At 37.9% G+C, this 23433-nt stretch overlaps 1 protein-coding gene across 1 annotated transcript in view; it reads left to right on the top strand.

The window, feature by feature from the left end:
• Window positions 1–23433, top strand: part of ARHGAP15 (Rho GTPase activating protein 15) — a 609541-nt gene that overhangs the window by 374383 nt on the left and 211725 nt on the right. Inside the window, exon 10 of the mRNA XM_036858098.1 lies at window positions 12383–12481. Coding sequence (XP_036713993.1) covers window positions 12383–12481 — 99 coding nt within the window. The remainder of the gene's footprint in view (window positions 1–12382; window positions 12482–23433) is intronic.

Below are 23433 nucleotides of genomic sequence, written 5' to 3' on the forward strand. Positions count from 1 at the left end.
GTCTCATCACTCAAACAGAAATAAAAGAACTGATTTCACAGTAATTTTAACTGCAGTGAAGTTCCTACTAAGTAAAGTAAGTAGACAACCTAACCTATAAAAGTTTTAACTTCAGAATAATTGCAGTAAGTTGTGTGCTTGAGCAGTTGAATTCCATGGACAGTTTTCTGTTTTAAAAACATAAAATGTACACAAATAGGGTTAAGGTAGCGAAGTTTGACATCTTTGAATTTTATACCCTTTTCCTTTTGTAGACCCCTGTGTAATTCTAATAAAATGAGGACAGGCAAAGGAAAAACAGAAAGTATTGTCAACCCAAAATATAAATAATCAGTCTTTGCTAAGCAAAATTTGGCCATGTCAGTCATCCAAAATGCACTAATGCAAACTAAACTGAAATATATTTCTTTCATACTCAAGTGACCGTGGCACAATCTTTACATAAAAGTCACTTTCTTTTATACATTCTCTTCTCTTATTCATTTATTCATTCATTCATTCACTCATTCGTATATATTTCACTTGGCATCCAGAAGGGAATGTAATAGGATGCAATAGAAATACATCTATTTCTATAGGAAAGAGGAAGAAATTACATTTATCTTATTCTACTGTGTAAAGCTTCCTTCACCTTGAATATTCTTTTCCAGCTTACTCTATATAGTAAACTTCTATTCATTTTTAGTCCTCCAGCTCAAAGTTACCAACTCCATAAATCCATCCCTGTCGTCCTCATTCTGAATTAGTCCTCCCTTTTCTTTATCCCCAAACTATAATTTCATTGGTTGAATATTTTAATACCTTCCAAGGAGACTGTGAACTATCTCTGGTAGACAGAGATCACCTTACTTCGCTCTGCTTTGTTATTGCCTAAAAGGGGGTAGGAAAGAAAGGAAGCAGGACATGAAATCTTTCAGTGGTTTTAGAATTGCTACTTATTTACAATTTCTCATTCCTTCTTGTGGAAACTCCTATGCCAGTGGGTGCTCCTTTGGTAGAGGCTGCTCCTCCCACCAGCCTCACAATGTTGGGCTACTCCTATGTTAAGTCTTTGGATTTCTCTTTTCTTTTCCTTCTCCTTCACAGACTACTGAGCACTATTCAGATATTCCAGGGCTGAAATACTCCAGCCTTGTGGCTTCAGATTCCATCTGCAAGCTTCCAAACTTAGTACTTCAGTTTCAGATTCCAGACCCTTGAAACTCTAGTCTTGCATGTTCAAACATCTATTTGACATCTCCTAGGATGTTTGGTAGACATCTCACATTTACCTAGAGCAACCCTTGGCTTCCTGGCTTCCACGTGTTCTCGACCTCAGGAAATACCTCTGCTCTTTGCCAGCTGGGGTCACCCTCCATGCTATTCTGTCTCTTCTACTCTCATCAACAAATCCCACCTTAAAAATATATTCTAAATTCAACCACTCTCAGTTACTTCCACTGTTGCCACCCTACCTAAGCACTATCATCTCTCACTGGACTATCTCACCAGCCCCCTAACTGGCCTCTCTGCTTCTTTTCCTGACCCCCTTACATATAGCCTCCACATGGCAACTAGAAAGGTCATTTAAAAACATAATTCACTTTAAGTCACTTTCCTGCTCAATGATTTCCAATTACTTAGAATAAAATCATACTTAAAATAATATCTATTGCCCTTCCTGTGACCTATGGGGTCCTACCTGCTTTGTCCCCCGGGCTACCTTATCAGTTTCATCCTCAGCCATACTTCCTGTTTATCATTTCACTCCAGCTACACCGGCCTTCTTGCTGCTCCTCCAAGGTACGCAACTTACTCCCGTTTGCTGCTCCTCTGATGAAATGCTCTGCCTGTGTATTGGTATGGCTCATGCCTTCACTTCTTTGGGACTCTGCTCAATGCCACTGTCTAGCAAATGTCTGCCCTGACAACACCTCTCTCTTGCTCTCTATCTCCCTGCCATGCTTTATTTTCTCATAGCACCTATCACCATCTGACATTGCATTCCATGTTAATGTGTTTATGTGTTTGTTTCCCCCATTTACACACAGGCTGTGTAAAGACAGAGAGTGTTCTGTTCATTATTCTATCCTCTGAAGGCACTGAAAAATATTCAGGGATGGATAGATTGAATGGATGAATACAAAAATGCAGTAACATTCACTTGGTCAAACCATTCTCTATAGTGTTGTGACTCTGTGCACACACATATAGGGGAGGGTGTGTGTGTGTATGTGTGTAATTTATGTGTTGTGCTGCTCTGGGTAAGCAGAGGTAAGGAGAAGTATAGGGTAAAGTGTTGCCTAGGGGAGACAAATACAGAAAAATTTTATTCTCCTTGTTACATTTGGGTTAATAAACTCTTCATTTAAGATACAAATTCCTTCCTGACTAGTGGACCCACCAATGTGTCCGTTGCATTAACTGGACCAAAATTGAGTTGAGATCTATTTTTAATGAGTTTAGGAGCTTAATTAAAACAAGGGGCCAAGAGGTACTTCATAGAAGCATTGTTTGGGGTTGAGGGTGCAATTGTGAAAGGTGGAGACGGCTGGAAGCCTGAAAAGGGAAGAAGGAGAAAACATGGAAAGGACTGGGGAAGAACTCACCATACTGTCTGGATGGCAGCTAGCCTGTCTCTGACACTCATCTTTGGGCCGATCTTGTCAAAGGATCCCACCCCTGCAGCCAACGGTCCAACGTCTATTGGAAGCTGCAGACCCCAGCCTACCGTTGTTTGAGAAGATCTTCTCCCTAGAGCCTAAGCCAGTTTCCTCCAGGCCAGCCTTTCCAGAGTAGACATTATCATTTTCCACCAGCGACTTTAAAGTCTGTTAGTAGAGGAGATCCAAAAATATGAATAAACATGTGGGGGGAACTATACACAGAAGTGTATATACTTTAAATTCCTATTTATTTAGATTCCAAACTACCTAAAAGTTAAAATAATTAAACTTTTCCCTGTACTTGCCTCTTATGAGAAAAGAAATCACAAGTAAACAAGGCAATGAGAGAGATTTACTTTCAGTGTATATTAGAGACTCAACGGAGTACCAGCCCAATTTTTGATATCTATGTAACAAAAAGCAATAGCTGATATTTTTAATCAAAGCCCTGAGGCATCATAAGACAATGCGGTACCTTCCAAAGCACTTAAGATAAAGTTCAGTGCTAGTGTTTTAGCATTAAACGTATTTTTCCGCATCTTAATTCAAAGCCATAAGCCATCAGTAAACTATAGTTCTTAACTTAAATCACCTATTTCTCCAAAACTATTCAGTAAAGTTGTGGGAAAGTTATATGATGGGGGCTCATATAGTGAGTATTTTAAAGGTGAGGAAGAGAAAAATGTAAGAATGGAAGTGGAGAAAATATAAGAATAGAAATACAATTCCCTGATAAGCAATCTGAAAGTTTTGGTCTGGAAACCTACTTTCCAAAAGGAAAACCAAATGTCACTTACAGTTTAAAATCAAAAGATGAAATCAGTTAAATAGCTGAAATTACCTGTGTTGAGAATATTATTTTAGCCCTCCACTCTCCACTGCCCTGCCCTCATAGCAACCTATTGGGAAATGATCTGCCCATGTGTGTGGCATTCCAAAGGGAGAAAATTTCCAGGTGAATGCTACCTACTATGGAAGCTACATGGACTGTATTTTTTCTCATTTCAACCCATTTTTTAGACAAAATCTCAACCCGTTGGACATTGTCTATTGGAACTTCAGATCTCGAGTAATTGATGAACAGAAGTCACTAGGACAGTACTGGGGGTGGAGGTGACAATGCGTATAGCATCCTGACCCAGCTCTCAGAGTTACAAGGCAGTTGCTGTATTTCCTTTTTCTTATTTCGTGGATCTCCTGAGAACCTTGGATTAAACATCTCCAAGACTGGTCCCTCGCCTCCAGTAATTTCTTTGAGGAATTAATAAATTACTTTAATTTTTTTTTTAATTTTTATTTTATCTTGGAGTATAGTTGATTAACAGTGTTGTGTTAGTTTCAGGTGTACAGCAAAGTGATTCAGTTATAAATTACATTTAGTTCTCAATAAATTCTTTGAGTTTCCTCCTACCCCCATCCTTCAACATCATTTGAATAAATTTTTCTTTGCTTAAGATAGCCACAGTGGATTTTTTTCTATTGTAGCCAAAATCCTTGATGAATATGCCTCACTACCAAAATAATTATCCAATATGTGTGTGTGTGTCCGAACAGTTCAATTTTTTGTTGTTGTTTTCTCTTCCCCTCTTTATTTCTTCATGTATGTAGTTCTAGGTGCTTTGTTTTTCTTCTTTAAAATTCACTAGAGTGGCCGCAATGGGCCTCTGTCCTGAAAGCAGAATAACATCATTTTGAAAAGCCTGTGGAGATTGTCTCCCTGCGTAAATGATGATAACACCGTCACATTATTTGAACATTTAACTGCCTCTATTGAGTAGTTTTCCTCATAGTTTTGATTCATTTGGAATCTAACTGACAAAGATCCCATTACTGGGTGTTCTCTTCATAATTTGTCAAAAAATGTATAGCAGAGATGAGGGAGAATGAAGCTAATTTGTAATCTGGGAGGCTTAACCTGGTTATGCTGATGAACTAACTAAATCGGTCAAAAGTTTGAGAGCTTAAAGATTAAAAACCACCATTCCCTAGTTAAACTCTAATTCATTATGTAAACAACATGATTTGTAAGTGCAGTCATGTGGAAGGTCTATTTGTTTTTCTCACCAAAAGATGCTTTCAAAGAAAAATTACAGAAAATGGATTTTCTCCAACCAATGTGTTGCCTGCCACCCCTGGTACAAGCGCTGAAGCAGGAGAACAAAGACGTAATGATCACACCAGCCAAGGCCATAGGCATGTGCAGAGCATTCTGAAAATATTGGCACCCCTAGCAAGAGGTGTTTTCTAAATACAAAAAGTTGTTAAGAGAGGAATAAAGGATTACCAGTGAGCCCACAGATGGGACTATAGATGGGGAGCCGGGAGCTCAGGGTTCTGGGACTGCTCCCTTTTTTGGAATACCATAAGGAGGGGAAAAGCAGAAATAATCCTTAATGTTGTGCCAGCATAGCAGGCATGGATGTTTAGGGGGCAAAAGCTAGGTCATCAATGCTTGCCGAGAAAACAAAACACCTTCTCTCTCCCTCCCCCTTTCTTTACACGGTTTTAAGATAGAAGGTTCTGTGGTTCAAACACATTCCTGTAATTTAATGGTCTTCCTTGGTGTATCAAACTCTGGACTGTATCAGAGTTACAGATGGGTGGCAATCCTACAACGGCCCTTAAATTGGACAATGATGTCTAAGCTAAATCTCTATGATTTACTTCCTTTGGATAGCACTTTTGACTTTGCAAAGTCGTTTCATGTGTAACACCATCTCCTCCACGTTATGTAATTCACCATGTAATGTTGAAGGCTAATGTTGTAGTCAAGTTGTATTTTAGTTGTAATGGATAGAAACTTATTCAAACTGCAAACGTAGGAATGGAATTTATTGGACTACTTAACTGAAAAGTCCAAGGGACAAGGATAGCTTCAGGCATGACTGGACTGCTGGGCACAAAATGCTATCGAATGTTTATCTCCTCCATCCCTCAGCTGTTTTCCACTCTGTTGGCTTAATTCTCCAGTATGTTTTCCCAGAAGCTGGCAATGTAACTTCTAGAAGCTTAGACTCATATCCTCATAGTTTACCAACTCCTATAGCAAGAGGGCTCCTCTTTCCCAGTAGCACTAAAAAAAAAAAAGAAGCCTCAGGATTTGCTTGCCCAGATCCAACTGGGTCATGTGTTCATGTCTGAACCGATTACTGCGGCCGGGGGAGGAAAGGCATGTTCATCCCTGGAGCTGGAGCTGGTGAGGCCAGCACTACTCAAAACAAATGGCAGCAGAATGAGAAAGTATCATCCCCAAAGGAGAACCAGGGTGCTCTTACTGGAGGATAGAAGAATAGTTCCAGGGCCAGCAAAACCAACAGACATACAACCTACTCTTCCTAACCAGCTGTAACAGGGGGTCTCATTTAGTTATTTTCCCAAGGCTGGTCCTTTCTGTTGTGATTGTAAGTCCTCTTTGAAACCTTGTGGACAATGCTATATCCATGTGCTAGCCAAATTTGTCTAGTTGCATTACACTGAAATTCCCTCTAATTTCTCATGCACCCCATGGCAACCATATATGGTGCCTAGGCATCAGGAAGTGAGCAGTTGAGGCCTGTCGGTTTCATTCACCTCTCTCTCTGCATATTAGCTTCAGTAACACTCATTCATTGCACATCACCATCTCCCCAAATGGCTGCCTTTGCCCCGCTGTGTCTAAATCTAGACGGCCTTTCAATTCAAATCCCTGGAGCAGGTGGTATCTCTGATACCACCTCAGTCTATAGTGTCCCAATTCTAAAACTTTTGCAGGGCGAATTGCATTGACCCAGCTTGGGCCACATGACAACCTTTGATTCAATCAGGTTTACCTGGAAGGCTAGGTCCTTCTACTACAGAGCCACACCTTCTTGGGTAAGTACAGCCACTTTAAAGACAGGATATAAGTAAGATGGAATTTTTTGACCTTTCTGGTAACTAGTGAAAGCAAACGTCTCCCTTCTATCTAATGAAGTTCAACATATCTAAGCTCTTTTTTTCACCAGGGCGTTATTGGCAATCAGGGAGGGATTTTCTCTCCCAGTGCGGGATTGCCTGCACTTACCTGGACCACCCAGTAAGTGGCAGTAGCACACCTCCCCCACCCCAGGCATTATAACAACCGAAAACAGCCAAGAGGGCACCTCACCCCCTCTAGAGCATTCTGGCAATCAGAAACACTCTGCAATTGAAATTCTCTCCTATCCACCCCAAATGAAAATCTTTCCCCAAGTCCCGTCTTCCCTTATAATTAGTGAATTCCCACCACTAAACTTCTAAAAAAGGGAGTCTATTTGCTATCTCTACTTCTTACCTTCTTTTCAAATCTTTACCACAAACATCTGCTTCTCAGTTTCATTCTATGAAAGCCATTTTCCTTATGATCAGCAATAGTCTCTGAATTTCACCTTGATATCCCATCAATGTTCTGCTGTGTCTGAAATGCTATCCTAACTTCTAAATGTCAATCTCTCTTTTCTTCTCCAAACCCTCAGTTTTCAGCATCTTAGTCTCCTTCAACCAAGCAAAACACCTGAAAAGTCCTCTTTGCCTGGTGGGTTGGCTCACCTCCTGCATCCAGTTTACAAATCCCACTGAATCACCCCATCTCTCCATTGTCTTAGTTCAGGTCCTTATCTTTTTTTTTCTCCAGAGCCTGATGTTTTGTAACTATGGACAAACGACTCAATATCTTTGTGCCTCAGTTTCCTCTCCTATAAAATCAGCATGGTAATAGTATCTACCACCAAAGTGTTAAGGATTGTTATAAAGATTAAATAAGTTAAAATATATAAAGTACTTTGACCCTTGCCTGGCTAAATATATCTTCGCTATTTATTATTGAGCGCCCTTGCGATAACACTAATCACATCATATTATGACTGGTTTTGAGAGCTGTTCTTCCCCCTACACCGTAGGAGATCATGCTTCATGGATCATTGCATCTTTAGGATGGAGCACACTGTCTGGGCTACAGTGGGCATGGAATAGATAGCTATGGATGAGTGTCAATCTTTGCATTCTTTACGATGCCCTGCATATGGTAGGTGCTTATGAAATATTTGCTGAATTGAATTAAATAGAATTGAATTGATCTGGAGAGAATACATAATAAGGAATGCCATAATATAACATAAAACATAACGAGTTTAAATTTTAAGGTGAGAGAAATTTCCCTTGAGACTCCTCCTTAGGGTTGACTCTAAACGAATGCATATTTCCACGTTCTAACCAAATTTAGATTTTTTTTCTCCATTTATTTGCTCCCCAGTTTTGGTTTCCATGTCCTGTCAACTCTCTTTGTCTTCATTCTCACAGCATAGCTTAGATCACCAAAAATCCAGACTCCTATTATCATCTTTATCAGTAAGCTATTGCTGCCTAACAAACAAACATAGAATCTCAGTGGCAAACTACAAAAAGCACTTCTTTTTCATGTGTCTCTGGGTCACATAGTCTAGGGCAGGCTTGAATGGACAGCTCTGCTTTAAGTTGTAGGTCTGGCTGGATTTGTCTCCTCACTGAGGGTTGACCTCAGTTCTGTGCTATATGTATTTACTCTGGAGCCCAGACTGAAGGGGCAGCAGCTACCCAGGGAAACTCTTGGTCTTGGCAATAGTGAAGAAGCAAGGAGGCGGGTAGAAATCTGTAATGTGTCTGAAGGCCTCAGTCTTGAATTGACACATCATTTCTACACATGCTACGTTGTCCAAAGCAAGTCATGTGGCCAAGCCCTATAGCAGTGAAATGAGGAAAATAAATGTTGCCCACTCTAGTGAGTTTTACTACACAGTCAGATGGCAGAGGTGGTGAATGTGTGAATCTAATTCAGAGAAGATGAGATGAATTCTCAATGATGATTAAACTTACCACAAGCCTATCCTGATTCTGGTCTCCCCAAGCAATCACATTAACCTCTTAACAAATCTCTTTGTGTTCAGTCTTCCCCACTCTCTGTGCCCCCCATTTGGTTATGAACCTTTTGGTTACAGGTGATAGAATACCCAGTTAAAAATTATTTATATTATATTTAATTATTATTATATTTATATTCATATAACAGGAAGTCTAGAGAAAGTGTTTTAGGATAGGTTTAAAAGTTCAACAATATTGTTGAGGTCTCAGGTTTTTGTACCTTCTTTTATAATCATGTTTAGCTTTTGTTTGCAAGCTTCTTGCCTCGTGGTGACAAGATTGCAGCAGTAGCTCCAGGCATTGCATGATTGCACAGTGATGTTCAAAGCAGGAAGGAAGAAAGAAAGAATGTCTTCATATACCCCTCTCCGTTTATCAGGGAAAAAAATCTTCTCTTGTAGATTCCCAAGTCACGTTCCCTTACATTTTTCCAACCAGAACTATCTAATTTAAACTAACTAAAGCTACAGGGGAAGCAGAAGTCAATGGAGAACATTTTCAGGTCTGTCTTATGAGTGGACTTTAAAAACAAGAAAGAAGTTGGGAGGGGAATAGGGTGTGTATAAGAAATCGATGGTATTTGCACACTCTCAAATAATTGCCTACCTGACTTAATATTTAAGACTCCTCATAACATAATCTTCATCTCCTTTTAAAGCTTAATACATCAAGGTTTTTCTAAATAAGAAAGAGCGAATGTTTTCCTCAGCACACCACATTCTTCTCATCACTCTTCTCATCATTGATGTGTTTGTTTGCCTCTCCTCCATCTTCTCCAAATGCCCTTTTTGTCCTCTTTCTTACCTCTCCAGTCTAAGTCTTACTTATCCTCGAGGATTCATTTCTTCTTTGGGAAGTCTTCCATGTGCACTCAAGGCTGTTCAGATTGCCCTGCCACATGCTCCCATTGCATCTGTGCTTCCCCAGGTATAGTATTTTTCACGATATGTTCTTACCTGTTTACTTATATGATGCCCGCACTAGACAAGAAACTTTTAGAGCATAGGAATTGAGTCTTGGTTATTGTGTTACCAGTGCCATTCCTAGTTCCTGACGCAGAGCAGGCACTCAGAATTTTTTTTTTTTTTTTTTTTTTTTTGGTAAATAACTGAGTGAATGAAACAGTAAATACACTAGAATGCCTTCATCTTTATCTTCCTGTATCTACCTATCAGAAGAAAAAAAAATAAACAAACAAAAGAAACCTCTCTCCAGATTTTAACACCACTCCATTCAGGAATCTATCTTTTTTGAATTATCTCCATCTCATAAACTTCCCTCCACTCTGCCCCCACCAAACACCGCATCTGCACTACATGACTCAAAAAACCCGATGCTATAGAACATCTTCCTTAGCACTGAGTACCTTTTATGATACCTGTTATAGTCTATTTTTTATATTATTTGAATATTTCTTTCAGCCCTACACTATTATGACTTCTTGATATCTTTTTCACAACCTAATATGCCTACTTCATCACTACAAGTATAGAAGATACTCAATAAATATTTGTGAAATTCATTTGAATTATGATTACTATTAAGGGATTTTCTACTCTATAACAATTCCTCCTGACTATAACCTCTGGCCAAATTAAATGATCAAATCTGAAGTTTTGGATTATTTTTCTTAAGTAATGTTTTATTTTATCCTTTCTTATAGTGGTGACTCACTGTTTTTGGACAAATCTTTGTTACTTGACCAGCTATTCAAAGCAAATACCTATGATTATTTCCCACTTCTCTACACTATGTTGCTGTGTTTTGAGCTTATCTTCTTTCTCTCTCTTGCAAAAAATGCACATTTCCATATTGAAGTACATTATTATTGGTGCTTTCACCTTAATTCTTTCCCTCTCTGCTAAGTTCTCAATTCAAGCCATCGCCTTTTCTGAGAAATGGATGAAAACCGTGACTTTCTGGAAGTCTCACCACAGTCCATGTTGACGACCCCTTTGTAATAATACATCGTTTAGCATTCTGTTATGCTGCATTTTATATTTTTCTCACCACTTCTGATAAAAATATGTTTTAAATGCATTGGAGACCTCCACTGATGATTAAGATGCTGTCTTACTGTCAATAATTCAATAAATATTTATTGAACTTCTAATGTATGCCAAACGTTGTCGAGTTACTGGGGATCCAGTAATAAAGGAAATAGGAATAGTCCTTACTCTCCTGGGTTTTGCATTCTAAGCAAGGGAAGCAACTAACCAGTGAACATATCAATCTAATATGTCAGGTGGAGAAAAGTGCTCTAAGAAAAGTAATATGGGGCAGCATGGAGAGTTCTATTGGCAGTGGTTGCCAGGTTTTATTTAAAGGTGGATAGGAAAGGCTACAATAAGAAGGTGACCTTTGATCAGAGAGCTAGGGCAATAGAGCTCCATGCAGAGGAAATAATAAGTGCAATGTCCCTGAGGCAGAACATGAATCAGCAATGTGGACAGAGTGGTGGCAGGCAAGTGATGAGCGGGAGAGCGTGGAGAGGAAGCAAATGAAATCAGTTAATTGGTGGAAGGTCAGGTCGTTTACTGCCTTGGTAGTGATGTTAGGGAATTGGATTTCATTCTGTGCGAGAGGGGAAGCCCTTGAACCTACTAAATATTTGTTTCATTATCAGTAATCAACATCTATGCTGTTAAAAAGGTTCTGGAAATGGATGGTGGTGATGGTTGCACACCAATGCACATGTACTTAATGCCACTAAACTGTACACATAAAAGTGGTTAAAATGGACACTTTTATGTTATATATATTTTAACACAGTTTTAAAAAATCTTTGCGTGAATACCATGGGCCCAAATTTGTGCTAGGCACTGGTGACCGTAAGAACGTATAAGCAATGCAGCACTCAGAATCTGCTTTGAGAAAATACATTCCATATATTATAAGTGTAAATACACAATGCAAGGTAGCATAAATCATGTTCCAAATGAGAGGGCTAGGCTAGAATTTCACAAAGTGTGTTCTGGGAAGCATTAGTCTGGAGAGATGCCCTTTGAAATAAAAGGATCTTACTCAAATAAGTTTGGGAAATAATGCATCCTTCAGCCCCGCCTGGAGATTCCCAGTGCACACTGGCATAACACAGGCTCTAAAAATAAGTACACATGAAAGAAACCTGTTTAACTTTGTTTAACCCAATGTGGCTAAACCATTTTGATTACAGGCTTTTTCCCCCAAATCGCCTATTAACATCCTGAAGAACTGGTATTCCAAAGGACCTATGTTACAGGAGACATAAAGCTGAGATAGGAAGGATAGAGTTTATGGAGAAAGAGCCATCTGAGCTGAGCCCTAAAAGAAAGGGGATACTTAGATTAGAGAAGAGGAAGGGCATTCAAGGCAGGAGAGATGTGAAGAAATTCACTTCAAAGTAAGTCTCCGGGAACTTGCTTTCTTCGAATATCATTGAGCCACAGGGTGAATCTTCTACATATACTAACAACATCATAAGTTTGATAACCATTGACAAATTTGTTCTCAAACACTAAGACACCAATTCGCTAAGATTAATTATTTTGCAGAAGTTTTCTTAATTCCTTGTCATTATTTTATAGACAACAAAGTTAAGCCCAGAGAGACTATAAATTACTCAGTCATCCCTGCCTAATCAATGGCAGAGTGTTAGTTTTCTTTCTCTGGGGCCAGAGTCCTGTTCCATAGGGAAGGGAGTTATGGTCTTTGTATGTCTACAATAGACACTTTGGAATTAAAGCAAAAAATCGATTCCTATGCAAGATGCAGATTTCATCATTCAGTGGATATGGAAACAGAATCAAATTAAAGAACAACGCAAGCTTGGATTTTAATGAAGCTCATCTTTGTTTCTTTTGCAGATCAAATTTTTGGCTCTCATCTGCACACAGTGTGTGAACGTGAAAATTCCACAGTTCCGCGGTTTGTAAAGCAGTGCATTGAAGCTGTCGAAAAAAGAGGTGGGTAACTGAATATACAGCAGTTTCCCCCAATACTGTACCCTCTACACAACCAGTGCTCAAGTTAACAGCACTGACAAGCTATGCAATTAAAACTTGACTTTTGTTAATCAGTTAAGAGGATCAAGTTTCTTATTAACTTAAGTTTGTTTTCACAGTAGGGACATCAATAATTCCCACTAATGTTCTTTTTTTAATATTTTTTTCTGTCTGACATGTTGTTGATTCAATTGCAAACTTCTTGTTTTCTCGCCAGTGATAAAACATTCATAAAATATCAGCACTCACAGTGTTAGAACCCTCCTAACATTCATGCTGGTAGATTTTGTGCCAGAACATATTTTGGTAAGCCCCCAACATTACCCAAGTGAAGCAAACAGCGTTTCTACTTGCACATGGTGATATTCCATCTTCCACGTGTATCTGTTCAGCACAGAATATGCCTAACTGGTTTTCCTGGAACAATTAACAGACACACCTCCAGTGTTAAGATGACCTTTGATTCCTATATTTCAACATTCTGTTTTTCATTTGAAATTATTTCATCTTACTGAGGGGAACAAAACAAAACCCATCTGAGTCATCATTTCTATGCTAGTCTATCTGTGGGGTGTTTTTCCTTCAGACTATGACTTTATTCATTCAAGGTCATTTTCCCTGAAAGATACATACAGTAGGTGCAGAATCTCAAAAACATATATTGTATAGAAATGTGAAGCTTCATCACCATCTGTTAAAAGTTTACAACATATTCCCAGGATCTAGGGGAATATATATCATGTAAAAGACAGAGGTGTTTCCAGAAAAAGAATTGGTGAATCTATTCCCCTTTTCAGCTCCCAGTCTCTTAAAACAATAGAACCAAGGGAAGAAATCTTTACCAAGTTATCTGCTAGGGAAAAGCCATTTTAATTCTCTCGATGTTACCTGGCTTTATTACAGAAACATAATAAAAATGGTCTGCAGTTTCCAACTCCTGGAAATTCATACTTTGATTACACTGTAAGGACAGCCTTGGGATCCTGTTATTCCCATATCAGTAGGGAATGAGAGAATAACAAGAAGGGGACGAGTGGGTAGGGAAAGTGGATAAAGTGAGCAGCTTTGGGGAAAAGCATATCAACACATCAGAGAGAAGAGGTGAGGGTTCAAAGAGAGAGTAGAAAACAGTAAAAGCAGAATGAACACAAGGAAAGGTATCTGTGAGGAATGGAATCAATTGAAGTTTAGAGAGAAATGTCTTTTTATTGTATGTTGCAGTCTCATTTAATTTTGTAAGTATATATTTTAGGAATAAATATTATTTAATAAGTACTTAAAGCCAAATGAATCACTGAAAATGCTATAATGCTATTATTGCTAATAGTTAAATTATCATCATTTTCAGGAAATCTTCATTCACTTATAAATACTCAGCATTGATGGTGTGAGCACTGTTATATTAGAGCAAAAATCCAAATAGGACTTTGGGGGAAGCTGTACATAATAAGCTATGTGTTAAAAAACGGTTCTATACCTCTCTATTTATGTACATACCCCAGGCAAAATGAAAACTCTACTAGATACAGCCTTGTGGCATGCAAACACCATGGTATTGCAGAATAGAAAATGCCCATAAATAGAAACTGTATGTTTTTGTTCATGGTATTTTGTTGGTGATTTTTAATAAAATAAGACAATGTATTTTCTGACAGGGGCAATCATATTTGGCATTATATTTCATTGTCCCAATTTTTACTCTTAAAATGAATTTGTAGATTCAGCACTGAACAGGCACTAATCACACATACGATTATTAAAATAATTCCTAAGTGTTTTAATGAAACTCAAAGACTGCAATTCCATAAAGCAACTGATAATTCAAAGCATTTTGGCAATGTCAGCTTAAAGGAACTGTATGGAAATGTTCAACAAAAACTCAGAGACACAAGGTAAACCTCTCACATCACTGCAAGATTTACAAGTGTGTGCTTTTGATGATATTTTTCTATGATCATTTTGTTGGATTAATATTCTTACGCTGATATGCCAATTCTATTTACTCAAAGTGTTGTTTTTACTAAATTTTGGCATAAAGCACCTCAGGACAGAAATAATTTATGTGAATCTAAGTCCAATGTTTATGCAGGCTTCTGATGACATTTTATGCTGGGGTTGTTGTTAGGAAGTAGCATATAAAGGTGCCAAGTCTCTCAGCACGGCTGGACTCTGCATATCTAGAGCCCTCCTTCTAATGGCCAGATCCTCTTCCAGCCAAGATACTTAACTGCAGAGTCATGGGAAATGCTTATGGACCAGTTATGGGAAAGGCACTTTTAAAGAAAACTGTGTGTTTACTCTCACAGTCTTAGGAAAATGGTCTCAATCCTCACTACAGCAGCCCATCAGCTGCTGTATAAAAAATATTTGTTTCCTTTCTCTCTTTTTTTCTTGAGGTTATTTCCCCCACCTTAAAAAAATAATTTACAAACTGTAGCTGGATTTTTTTAATGCTTCTTACATGCTTGATTTCAAATGAAACAACATCAGGAGGACATTTCTCACCATTTATTCATTCATTCCTCCATTCATTCATTCATTCATTCAGTTAGTTACTTGTACTTGGCAGAGCCAATTTGCCCATGCTCCTCTAGTCTCCACAGGGAAATCCTACCCAGCCCTTGGCACAAGATACATTCTCTGTTCACCCCTGGTAAAGTGGTATTAGTTACATTTTAAATTTTGCATCTCTTGGACATACCTAGAAGGAAATCTCTTAGTGAGCGGAATGTAAACCAATTTAGCGAATCACTTGTTTAGTATGTTTCCTTATCTTGATTTGGATTTCCTTTATTCCTCTAAACCACCAGAGCATTCTCCTTCTTACCAACTATTATAACTAGATTAAAGTTATTTCTGTGGTTTCTGACATTGTCTGCTCGGCCTAGAAAACATACAGAAAACTTGGAGGGCAAACTGTAAAGGAGTGTGTTAGTCTTTAAAGCTTTTCCAAGTGGTTCATTCTCTCTTGCCTTGCCTTTACAGTTTTAGATTTTATATATATATGTGAAATCATAAGTAGCCAATGAAAAATTCAACTTATGTTTCTTCTTCCAGAGCACTTTCTGCAAAAATATTGAATTATTGTTCAGCTAATGTTCAATACATATGGTAAACTGACTAAAAGCAGGAGATCATCTGATACTTTTTTGAGGTCTGGGGGGACAAGCCTGGAGAGGGTAACATTGTGACACACTGGTGGTATGTAGATCTAAACAGGGAGAAGTCCAGTTTTCAGTGCTTTATAAAACACTTTCTGTAGTTTATGATGACCTCAAAGGTGTATAGAAATTGCTTACTTAAAAATAGGGTCACCTGGATCACTTAGAGACAAGGACCTAGGAGACGTGAACTAAACAAAGTACTAAACTGGTATAATTAGTACTGAGACCTTAACCCATAGTTTTTTATATGAAAACTGTGTAACTGACTGACTGCTCTTTGTGAAGGCCAGTTACTGATATTTGGAAAGAACGGCACACAGTGTGTGCCACATTGTAAACACTCACTGAAGTAACAGACACCAGTGTTTATTGCATTTCGGCAGTAAGTAGCTATTCAGTACCTACTCTGTGTCATTCTCCATACTACCAGCTGAGAATATAGAGAAGATATACATTAAACAAACTGTGATCAGTGCTGTGAGAGCAAAGAATAGATATTGTGCTAGAAGAAAGAACAACCACTACAGTAATAATAAAAAACAATAGAAGAAGTTTGTCAGCTTAAAAATGGCATAATAGGGGATGGGGGAAATGGAAAGATCTTAGTCAAAGGGCATAAAGTTGCAGTTTTGCAGGATGAATAAGTCTAGAGACCTACTATACAAGCATGATGACCAGAGTTAACAGTACTGTGTTGAATACTGAAAATAAGCTAAGAGAGTAGATTTCAGGTGCTCTCGTCACAGACAAAAATTGGTAGTTATGTGAGGAGATGATATGTTAGTTAGTTGGCCATTTTGCTGTGTCTATGTATATCAAATCATCATGTTGTACACCTTAAATATATATAATTTTTATTTAGAATATATTTTTAAATGACATTATAAACCCTGAATAATAAAACACATACTCTTCTGGTTTTAGCCTCCTGATAAGACCAGAAGTTTAATTACACCCTATTTCCCAGGTTATTTTCTTGACACATTGTGACAGCACAATACAAGGAGCCCCTTGGTGTGAGATACCCAAAAGAACATGCCATAGATGATGAACCAGTCCTTTTTCTACACAACAATACCGTACATTGCCAAAGACTTCCTTTCTATAACAATGGAGTTAACTAAATGAATGAACACGTTTCTACACTAAATGTATTTTTATGCATTGAATATATTTTTGTTTGTAAAGGAATAGGGCTGGTTTTAAAACAATTTTTAAATTTCATTTGGATTGGCATTCATCCTTTGGAATAGGGTTTAACAACTCATTCTTCCTCCATGATTCCCAGTTCTGATTATTATGCCCCTGAACTATTTAACAACATTAAAATGATACCTAGAGATCTGTTGCAAACAATGTGTACACACTTAACACCACTTAACTGTACACTTAAAAATGGTTAAAATGGTAAATTTTGTATTATATGGTTTTCTTTACCACAGTTAAAAATCAGTGATACCAGGTCTTCCAAATTTGATGATTCCAGCTATAAGCTACTTTGCAGAATGCCTCAGCAGATGCTAACTGACAATTTTGCTCTTTCTTTTTTCTGGAACACAAAATACTATGACAAGAATGATACACAAAATTACATATTTGACTTGGTGCCTAAAAGCCACCCTGGGATCCATAACCTTGCTTAAAGATTTAAGAAAGACCTTTAGTCTACTTCTGAGAAGGTCCTTAGCCTCAAAAGCTTTATCTCTCTACTTGACTTCTTAGCAGCTGTTATATTTTTTTGCTGTCGTTTGTTTGACAGGATCCAGTTATAGGTTCCGATGTCTGTTTAAAGAAACAAGGAGGCTGTTGGCTTTAAAATTCCTTCATTGCTTGTGTGATCAGCATTTTCCCAGGCTTTTCTACATAGTTTGCCAAGCAAAGGGACTGACCTTTTGTAGCAAACACTTTTTCATTTCAAAATGCTCACTTTGATTTTTGTCCCATTTTATGCTCATTCCAAACTGTTTACAACCCACTAAAAATGACTGTGAATTATATGTTTGTGTAATGGATTCCTTTTGTGGTCAGAGTGGAATGTTTACTTTGAACAATTAGTTATCTTTGGGTAGATTATAGCAACTTGGAAAAAGAATGGCTAAGATTATTATTATACCTTAACTGTTTCTTTTTGGTAATTCAGCTGCTGTTACGTGAGGTTTGAGAGAAAGACACATTAAGAATCCCATGCCATTATAAATGGAATCTATTTCTCTAATTGTGTCAATATTTATTTAGACGTATTTATTAATATCATAAGAAGGTAAGGTTATACACCTACACAGGAGTATACTTACTGAGTCATAAAAATTCAGAACAAGGACTATACGTAAATACATGGATATTTACTATTATATATAGTGCATGCCTTGCTTAACATGTACGTGCAAATTAAGTAAGGCATGCCCATGTATGTACTTATTATAAAAAGAACAGGCAAGATTCAGTGCACCAGTCTGCCTCTTGAGATACTACCAAGTGTTCACTTGCAAAAATAAAACTACGTAGTCTATTCCCATTGCCTGATGATCTAGGCCCCTGAAGGGCAGATCATAATGCCTTCCCTAGACAAGCTCTGCTCCCAGTTCTGCTAATTTTGTCCTGTTCATTCTTTCCCACTTTGGGATAATCTATTATAGTTGGATCCAGGCACGCACCAAAGGCTGATACTTCCATGAAGAATGTGCAATTTGTACTGTTTAGTTTGTGACGAGATTCTTGAAAACTTTTATGATTCTATCTTGTTCCAGAGGGACTTCTGCTTGCTAGTTTTAAAAGCAGTGAGTAAAAAAAAAAAAAGTAACAAAAACAAAACAAACTGATAAAAATTACATGCTCAAAAAATAAAATCAAGAGTTCAAGATAAGCACTATTCCTTTTTCCCCAGAGAATATCTGTGGACTGAAAAAAATTTTTCTAAGGGCACTGACCTATGTCTTCCTTTTTTTTTTTAAGTGCTTGCTTTTTATGCCTAAAGTTAGGCATCCACATGCGTTTACAATGGCAACGATCCTCCAAGAAACTCCGTGAAAGTTTACAGCAAATTTTCCTTAGTTTTTACTTCTGAGTTAAAATCAAGTCCCGTTTAGCGTTTTTGGTGTTTTATGTTTTGTTTTAATGCAACCAATGACAGCCACCTTCCTGACAGCAGTAGTCTTGTGGGTCCAAGTTGGAATTGGCTCTTTGGGGGTAGTCATGCTGGGGCCTCTGTGTCTGTAAGAAAGCCACATTCAGGGCTAGAGGGGAAGAGAAAATCAAAAAAGAGTAAACAGGAAACAGCGAGAGTATAAAAGAGAAACTGGGAAAAGGCAACCAAAAGAAATCAGAGATGACAAGGTGGAGAGAGAGAAAAAAGCTGTGTTTTGCAATTAAGAAAACAAATGTGGACAAAAGGACTTGCTTGTGAGGTCTGTAATGAAGAGAAGACAGACTATTGAACCCGTTACCATCTCTGCCATAGTTACCTAATACCTGCTTCCCTGTTCCAGAGAAATGTACTCCTGCTCCAGAAAATGCTTGTCAGTTAAATCTTGCCATGAATGTTCACAAATTCTGAATGTTCACAAACTCTGTGTATAGACGTGGCTACTAATTAATTCACTGTACTTATTAGAGACATTTAATGGAGTTTATCTACATTGAGCAATACACAACAGTCTTATTATCAAAAAAAAGAGAGCTTAAGCCTAACAGAAGTTAACAGAGAAATGAATGTGCAGTTCAATAACCAGAAAGGCTATCTAACGTATCCAGCAATGTGGCTCTGGTCAAATCAGTCAGCGGATATTCCCACACTTCTGAGTCCAGAATGCATACGAATAAATAATGTCTCTTCCTAGATAAAGCCTGAGTCTAATTTCCAACCTCTGCCCCCACTCCCACCCCCTTTCTAAAGTTTAGGTTCTTAACATATTTTTCCCTTGGAGTCAGTTGGAAGGAAACAGAGCCAAAATTAATACCCTAGGAAATTAGCCTTTTGTTGTGGATGGAGGATTTAAATAATGCAACACCTCAACATGTCAAGATGCAGTACTCTAAATTATCCTTTAGTGGTGTCATTTATATGATGGGAGTTCTGGGTCTGGGAGTTTTGTCCATTATAAACCCCGATATTCAGAAGTTAATAGTTCAACCATAAAAATAATCTTGGCTGAAAGTTGGCAGGATGTTTAAGCCTGAAAGCAAGTGTTTACAAAATTTGAAGAAAAAAAATCACATGCTTTTGGAAAGCTTTCAGGTTTTTACAAAATGGGAGTAATAGTGATAATAATAATACTCATAATAAGGCAGAGATTTTCAGATATTTGTTGCCTTGGGATTCAAAAATGGATTTGTAGTTTTTAAATAATTTTTTTATTCTTGTTGCATAATGTGAACCAATTGATTAAAAAGTAAATTATCAACACTTTCACAGGAGTGTCACTTTATTTTTTGAATTAATCTATTCTTTATTGGTTGAACAAAAATATATACGTTATATTTTTATAGGCATTTCGCTAGAGCTTAAAAATGTATGATAATTGAGAAGCCTTAAGTTAATTCAGGAAGCTATGAATAAGACCAAAATTTTATATTCTTTTGTGGGTTTCCTAATGAATAACATTCCCTTTCTAAATGCCTAGAAAAAATTGCCTTTTCCAAAGAATTTTCACACTTTCAGATGAAGTGTGTCCAACTTAAGCATTAATCATTAATCTGCATATACCGTAAAAGAGACGTACAGATTCCAGGAGAATAGTTGCATTGGTCTGCATAACTGAATGTGGCATATTTTCCTGTACAGGATGTTTTAAAGTAATTTACTCATCTCCTTAATAGATTCGTGTGTTGGAGATTCTTCTGAACTCTATGAGAGGTTATCTTATAGTCTAATGGGCTGTTGAGTTAGAAATGTTTTTCCTGGGTTTAAATAATCTTTTCTTTGCTAGTTTTATTCCTTTTGCCAAATTTTATACTCTTCAAGCCACTTCTATTTTCAGTTCAGAAAAAAGTAAACAAACAAACAAACAAACCGAGGGCAGGGTACTTTGAAAAGAAAAACTGACCGTGCAAAACCAAAATAAGTCTGAAATGATACCGCTGGAGGAGTTCTTGAGGTTTTAGTAGACCGTAGACCCAAAATGTAAAGTCGTACTCTTTTTAGGGAAATAAGAATGCCCTGAGATGTAGGGTGAAAGCACCACTTATAGAAGAAAAGTATTTAAGACGTCACCTTCAGTACGTTGTGTGCTCCTTCCTGCAGGGAGCATGGATTTATTTTTAACTCTTCACACAGTGCCTTGCACATGATGAATTCTCAATAAATGATGAAAAAATGGTTAAATTACATTCAGCATTGTTTAAATCTTCATTGGAAAGTTGCACTCCATTGCTACACCTGCAAATGGTTGAAACTAAAAAGATGAATGACCAGCAGTTGTTGGTTGAAGGCAGCTACAAGATGTGCAGAGAATAATGTAGCTTGCAAATCTTTCTTTTAAACATTTAAATCATTTCTGATGATATTATATTATATTATTCTAAATGACATCATTCTTTTCCATTGATACTCAGCTATGCTAAACATTCGAAGTTATGTTTACTTTAAGATTTTATGCTCATCAATTTTTGGAAAGCACGTTTAAGTTCAGCAGCTAATAGAACATCCATTCTCATTTCATCAGAGGAAGTCATATCCCATTCGGCATTATTTCAACACCAATAGCCTGCTGTTTTTAATTAAGTAATTGAATGGCAACTATGACTTGTAAGTGACATGTCTGAGAATGGTCAGGCATAGGCTCAGGTCCCATAACCACACAGAAAGTTGAGCACCACATCTTTTCCTTTAATTCAGACTTGGAATACCATGCTGGTGCTCCTCTGTGTTAGTTTACTTCCCTGTGAATATCTCACCTTCCTGATTTAGTGTTGCTTTTCTATGTAAATCACAGGAAATTCTTAGTTTGAAGATAGTTTTTTGAGTTTACAGATTCTGTCAAAGAATTTGAAATAAGAAAGATATGGTCAACGACACAGACCTATCAATTTGAAACTAATGAACAGAGGATACCAATGCTCTACATTCTGACATGGTTTTGCTACTGGATATTGATTTCATTTTCTCCAAAATTTACTTCACAGCAGAAAAAAGTTAAACTCTGCTGACACTATCAAAAACTCTATAAAGACTTTGAATACACCAGTGTCATTAAAAGAGGACTATTACCTTTCTTTTTTAAACATAATGCTCTTCTTGTTATGTTTTGCACTTTTGACGGTTTGGGCTAATAACTTAACTCTTGAGTATCCCTGCAGAGTGGTGAGACACCCAACAGCACTGTAATCACTGTGGAAGGTTTTCTTTACTTTTGTCTTAAAGGTGAGCAGTTAGCATGTATGTGAAATTGCATAGGATAATATTGGAGCCTATGTGTCTGGCCTAGAGTTTGACAGCATAAAAACACGCATTTCCTCTGGATTTAATTCTTGACTGACATTTCATGCTAGTCATTCTCTCAGTGTGATCTCAATACCCCTAAAGCTTCAATGATTCCTTCAAAGACTTTAAAGTTCCTAAACGGGCATGACTCCTCAAGCTACTTTTTTTTTTTTAAATAAATTTATTTATTTATTTATTTATTTTTGGCTGTGTTGGGTCTTCGTTTCTCTGCGTGGGCTTCCTCTAGTTGCGGCAAGCGGGGGCCACTCTTCATCGCGGTGCGCGGGCCTCTCACTGTCGCGGCCTCTCTTGTTGCGTAGCACAGGCTCCAGACGCACAGGCTCAGTAGTTGTGGCACACGGGCTCAGTAGTTGTGGCTCACGGGCCCAGTTGCTCCGCGGCATGTGGGATCTTCCCAGACCAGGGCTCGAACCCGGGTCCCCTGCACTGGCAGGCGGATTCTCAACCACTGCACCACCAGGGAAGCCCCTCAAGCTACTTTTTTATACTCAGACCTGAGGTCCAGGAACAACCCTTTTTGAGTTTTTCCCTGGCATTCCAAATTCAACTTTTTTAAACTGAACTTATAACTTTCCTCAACAAACCTGCTATTCCTCCTTTAGTCTTTAATTCAGTCAGTGGATTCATGACTATTTCCCCATTGCCCTAAAAAGAAATTCATTGGACATCTTAAATTCTTCTCTCTCATTATGTACAGCATCTTTCATCAGATCTAATGATCTGTACTTTTTTTTTACTATCTCTTGAATCTGATTCTTCCTCTCACCTCCTATGGCCTTAATTGTGCTCCCATAATTTCTTTTGAGATAAACCCTCTAATTGATATCACTGCCTTTGTTCTTATTTCTTCCCAGGCCATTCTTCTCCATGCTGCCAAAATTATCCCTCTTAAATATAAATAGGATTATATTATCCCTTCTGAGAACCTTCCCATCAGGATAAACAAAATACCATACTAGTTATTACCATAAAAAGGAGAAGCATATGACCTCTGTCTACTCTCCAGCTTTATAACCTCATAAACGGCTTCCTATGCTCCAACTACATGAAGTTTTCCAAAGGCTGATATTCCTTCCATGAACTGTTTTCTCTCCTTAAAGACCCTTTCCGTACCCATCTACCTGCCAAATTCCGATGGATCCTCTTGGGCATAGCACCAGAGTCACCCTCAACAGTGAATGTTCTCTGACTCATACCCTCAACCACCTCTCTGTGGTCTCTTGAACATTAGCAGCCACCCCTCTCCACAGTGTTCCAGTAAGAGCTTTGCTTCCCCAACATAGCCCTTTTTGCATGGGACCATAACGGCT

The sequence above is a fragment of the Balaenoptera musculus genome, chromosome 7, assembly GCF_009873245.2.
Source record: "Balaenoptera musculus isolate JJ_BM4_2016_0621 chromosome 7, mBalMus1.pri.v3, whole genome shotgun sequence".
NCBI lineage: Eukaryota > Metazoa > Chordata > Mammalia > Artiodactyla > Balaenopteridae > Balaenoptera > Balaenoptera musculus.